The 5,000-nt window shown below is 49.7% G+C and overlaps 2 protein-coding genes across 4 annotated transcripts in view; both read right to left on the reverse strand.

Moving 5' to 3' along the window:
* stil (STIL centriolar assembly protein) overlaps positions 1-3,405 on the reverse strand; it is a 13,209-nt gene extending 9,804 nt beyond the window's left edge. The window contains exons 1-5 of one of the 3 annotated variants that reach the window (XM_074627940.1): positions 2,854-3,405; positions 2,590-2,697; positions 2,303-2,418; positions 1,875-2,068; positions 350-681 (exon numbers count right to left, since the gene is read on the reverse strand). In XM_074627940.1, the coding sequence (XP_074484041.1) occupies positions 350-681; positions 1,875-2,068; positions 2,303-2,418; positions 2,590-2,697; positions 2,854-2,942 (839 nt within the window). In that variant the 5' untranslated portion in view covers positions 2,943-3,405. Of the gene's footprint in view, positions 1-349; positions 682-1,874; positions 2,069-2,302; positions 2,419-2,524; positions 2,550-2,589; positions 2,698-2,853 lie in introns of those variants that run through there. The other 2 variants (XM_074627939.1, XM_074627941.1) reach the window with 2 other exon arrangements.
* Positions 3,406-4,374: 969 nt separating this feature from the next.
* s1pr1 (sphingosine-1-phosphate receptor 1) overlaps positions 4,375-5,000 on the reverse strand; it is a 13,452-nt gene continuing 12,826 nt past the window's right edge. The window contains exon 3 of the transcript XR_012593082.1: positions 4,375-4,522. The gene's annotated coding sequence lies outside the window, so the exon portion shown is untranslated. The remainder of the gene's footprint in view (positions 4,523-5,000) is intronic.

The following is a 5,000-nucleotide window of genomic DNA, read 5'->3' on the forward strand; positions in this document are numbered from 1 at the left end:
AGGAGGAGGGGAGGAGGAGGAGAGGAGAGGAGGAGAGGAGGGAAGGAGAGAAGGAGAGAAGGAGAGGAGAGGAGGAGGAGAGGAGGGGAGGAGGAGAGGAGGAAAGGAGAGAAGGAGAGAAGGAGAGGAGAGAGGAGAGAAGGAGAGAAGGAGAGGAGGAGGAGGAGAGGAGGGGAGGAGGAGAGGAGGGAAGGAGAGAAGGAGAGAAGGAGAGGAGAGAGGAGAGAGGAGAGGAGGGGAGGAGGAGAGGACGACCAGCAGCTCAGAAGACAGAGACCTCCTCAACCTGTATCTGATGGACAGGATGAAGATGAGGGTGTATGTGATGAAGGTGATGAAGGTGACTCACAGTCCGACCAGCGGCAGGTTGGAGGCTTTAGGATCCGTCTCCAGCAGCAGCAGCAGCTTCCTGGTCTGGTCCATGGTGAGGAAGCCTCTCTGATGGTTGGCGGCGTGCGGCGGCGGCCGGTTGATGCTGGTCAGACTCCTCAGCAGAGCGGTGGGGATGATGGGGACGGCTCTGACCGGCTGGACGTCCACGTCGACGGACGGACAAACGGCCGACCAGCTGAGGACGAACGACGCGGCGTCGGACTGCTGAGAGCAGACGACTCGTCCTCTGACCTTCATCAGCTGAGACACATCCAGAGACTGTCTGCTGCTCACACACTGCTGCAACACCTGAGAGACAGACAGGTGGACAGACAGAGACAGAGAGAGAGACAGGTGGACAGACACAGAGACAGAGAGAGAGAGAGACAGACAGGTGGACAGACACAGAGACAGAGAGAGAGACAGAGAGACAGGTGGACAGACACAGAGACAGAGAGAGAGAGAGAGACAGACAGGTGGACAGAGACAGAGAGAGAGACAGAGAGACAGACAGGTGGACAGAGACAGAGACAGACAGGTGGACAGACACATAGACAGAGAGACAGACAGGTGGACAGACACAGAGACAGAGAGACAGACAGGTGGACAGACACATAGACAGAGAGAGAGAGAGACAGACAGGTGGACAGAGACAGAGACAGACAGGTGGACAGACACATAGACAGAGAGAGAGAGACAGACAGGTGGACAGAGACAGAGACAGACAGGTGGACAGACACATAGACAGAGAGAGAGAGACAGACAGGTGGACAGAGACAGAGAGTTATTTATATCTAGACGAGTATATCTGACTGTTGAGTGTTCCGTTAAATTAATAAGTTTGTTTATTGAATCATTCAAACATCTGGAGTTTCTTTCACCAGCTGTTCTTCCTGCATCTGGCAGCTTCAACTGTTACTGTTAGTTTGATTAAGAGTTTACCTTCTTCACATCTGTCTGATATAGTTCACTCTTCCTTTGATAAATGTGTCTGTCTGCTGTCAGTAGACTGGTCCATGTCTGTGATTGGTCTGTAGACTAGTCCATGTCTGTGATTGGTCTGTAGACTAGTCCATGTCTGTGATTGGTCTGTAGACTAGTCCATGTCTGTGATTGGTCTGTAGACTAGTCCATGTCTGTGATTGGTCAGTAGACTGGTCCATGTCTGTGATTGGTCTGTAGACTGGTCCATGTCTGTGATTGGTCTGTAGACTGGTCCTGGTCTGTAGACTGGTCCAAGTCTGTGATTGGTCTGTAGACTAGTCCATGTTGATAACCAGGTGATACCCTGGGGACGACGGAGATACCCTGGACTCGCTCCGTAGTACAGGCCTCTGTTCTTCACATTCTGACAACGTTGCATGAATGCAGCAACATCCCATAATAACTACTGAACACACGACTATAAATCCAGTTTAAAGAGATGAAGCTCAAACAGCAGTTCAGTCTCTGATGGACGGGACGCTGACCTCTGACCTCTGAGCTGCAGGTGTCCCACTCACCTTGAAGCAGCGGTGCAGCTCAGCCTCTGATTGGACGACAGCCTCGGACGTGGTCTCGGTCTGCGAGGAGGAGAACCAACAGGGAACCGGGACGTCTCCGGGCAGCAGCGGAGCAGAGGGGACCCGGCCCGAGGCTCCGGCCTGGTCCCGACCCGGATCGAAGCGGTCCAGAGTCACGGTGACCCCCTCTTCATCTGGACCAGAGGACAGGTAACACCAGAGTCAGAACCTGGACCAATCACAGCTGAGGAGGCCAGAGGCAGTTCTAATGGATCCATCCGACTACCGGAGGCGGTTCTGATGAATCTATCAGACTACCGGAGACGGTTCTGATGGATCTATCAGACTACCGGAGGCGGTTCTGGTGGATCTATCAGACTACCGGAGGCGGTTCTGGACCCCCGTCAGTAGATCAGGTGAACTCTTACCTGCGTCGACGCTCACTGACCCCAGGAGGAAACACAGGAGGTGGGACTTGTTGCTGTGACGGGCGTGACGCTGAGCCAGACGCAGAGCTTTCTCCACCAGCACCAGATGAGGCATCCTACACACACACACACACACACACACACACACACACACACACACACACACACACACACACACACACCTGTATTAGTAGCTGTGTGTGTAGGTGTGTAGGTGTTTACCTGTGAGCACAGAGCTGGAGCTGGTCTCCAGGTGTATAGGTGTGTACAGGTGTGTAGGTGTTTACCTGTGAGCACAGAGCTGGAGGTGGAGCTGGTCTCCAGCAGGGCTGCCGTCCCACAGAGCTGATCTGGATTTGGGGAAACTCAGTGGAGAGAGAGAGTTCATGGAGCTCCTGATCCACGAGAGAGAGAGAGAGAGATCACCTGGTTTCACTGCTCACCTTTATTCTGAATCAACTCGTTCATCATCATCATCATCATCAACGTGTTGTTATTACCTGACCCAGATGTTGTTATTACCTGACCCAGATGTGCTAACATGAACTCACCTTCCTGTCAGGTTCTCTGGAGTAAAGACGGCTTCCATCAGTCCGGACGGGAGGTTCTGGAGGTTCTGGAGGTTCAGCGGGCAGCTCATCAGGACTGTGGCCGACAGACTGCAACTATTAACGGACACTAAACACCGCTAACAGCTGCTAGCCACGTTAGCTTCCTGCTCGCATCAGATCAGATCCTTCGTTAGCTTCGTTAGCTTCGTTAGCTCAGTTAGCTTCGTTAGCTCAGTTAGCTTCGTTAGCTTCGTTAGCTCAGTTAGCTTCGTTAGCTCAGTTAGCTTCGTTAGCTCAGTTAGCTTCGTTAGCTTCGTTAGCTCAGTTAGCTTCGTTAGCTCAGTTAGCTTCGTTAGCTTCGTTAGCTCAGTTAGCTTCGTTAGCTCAGTTTGACTGCGAACCAACAACAACCAGCTGCTTCTCTCAACACATCCTGGCACTATCCGCTAGTTCCGCTAACACCCCGCTAACCCTGCTCTATCTAAGCCCTGCTGACTGCAGCCTCCATCAGGCCGTGAGCTTTAATAATGCCGCTGCTTCTGCTCCACTGGCGGGGCGACTCCACCGGCCAATAGGAAGCTCTGACGGAGCCACCGGCCAATAGGAAGCTCTGACGGAGCAGTTCTGACCAATGGCGTGTCTCTTCGTCTCCCCGCCTATTGAAACAGTGTTGAGCTGTGAGGTTCCACGCATGCGCAGTGAAGCTCGGAGTTGCGGTCGTGCGTTGTGACGTCACTGGGTGATCCCAAAGCCCTTTTTTTAATTATTTTAATTTCTAAATGTTAGTATCCATAGTAACAGCAGAAAACATTAAAAACATTCACATACAAAAGAAGCATAGCGAAAACATAAACAAAGAGCTGTGACAAACATAACAGGACACCAGGTCGGTCTGTCATCGGATAATCCCTTATTCCTTTTGAATTCAAAAACGAAAAAACGATTTTTTATTTTTTGGTTTGGGTTTTTGGTTTTTGGTTTTTGGTTTGGGTTTTTGGGTTTCTAAATCAAAAAACGAAAAAAGGATCCAATCTGGGCCGTTTTTTGTTTTTGCGAATTCCTTTTGTCATTATTCATTTTTAATTGAAGAACAGGAGTCACGTGGGTTTTTCGTTTTTTCGTATATTTAATATATATATATAATATATATATTATATATATTAAATATATATTTCGTATATTTTTTTGTTTTGTTCTTTTCATTAACACATGAATGTCTTATCCAAAAAGTGTGTGATAAATCACAGGGAGGGTCTCTACAGATGTTATACAACAGGGAGGGTCTCTACAGATGTTATTCAGATCTCTCACACCCTCACTATGGGCTGTTTCTCTATGTCAGCAGGTGAGAAGCACTATGTGTTATGTTCTGGTGAAACAAAACGTGGACCCAAAAGCAGCACACACTAGTCCAGGTTTAAAGTAGTAACAAAGAGAAGTTATTAATAAATAATACATTTAAATGGTGGACAGGGCGAGGTTTCTCAGAGTCCAACGTGGCTGGGATTGAAGACAGAGTCTTCAAGGGAGCGAGGAGCATGCTGGGCTTCCAGTGTTCCTCCAGATGATGTTTCCAGTCCACTGTGATCCGAGGAGAAGCAATGATGTTGGAGAGTGGGCAGGTAGGAATCACAGGAAGTGGAGGCAGCTGGCAGGTAAGCATACCACACTAGGACCAAAGGACAAAAATAGGATGAGCACCAAAAGCTACAAAAGTGAACAGAGACAAAGTCAAAAACTAACGAGCAATGTAAGAGAGCCTGAAAGTACTACCACTGTGGAGATAACGATCTGGAGATGAATGGCAAGAAGACCAGGGGTGATATACTGAAGAGTGTTGATTGATGATTAATGTCAGCTGCTCCAGCAACTACCGCCAGGAGAGGGAGGAGGAGATGACCACACCTCCTTCAGACAGACAGACCAGACTGAACCAGACTGGACCAGACTGAACCAGACTGGACCAGACTGAACCAGACTGAACCAGACAGACCAGACTGAACCAGACTGAACCAGACTGAACCAGACAGACCAGACTGAACCAGACTGGACCAGACTGAACCAGACTGAACCAGACTGGACCAGACTGAACCAGACAGACCAGACTGGACCAGACTGAACCAGACTGAACCAGACTGAACCAGACT

This window comes from Sebastes fasciatus (genome assembly GCF_043250625.1).
Source record: "Sebastes fasciatus isolate fSebFas1 chromosome 5 unlocalized genomic scaffold, fSebFas1.pri SUPER_5_unloc_2, whole genome shotgun sequence".
In the NCBI taxonomy this organism is placed as follows: Eukaryota; Metazoa; Chordata; class Actinopteri; order Perciformes; family Sebastidae; genus Sebastes; species Sebastes fasciatus.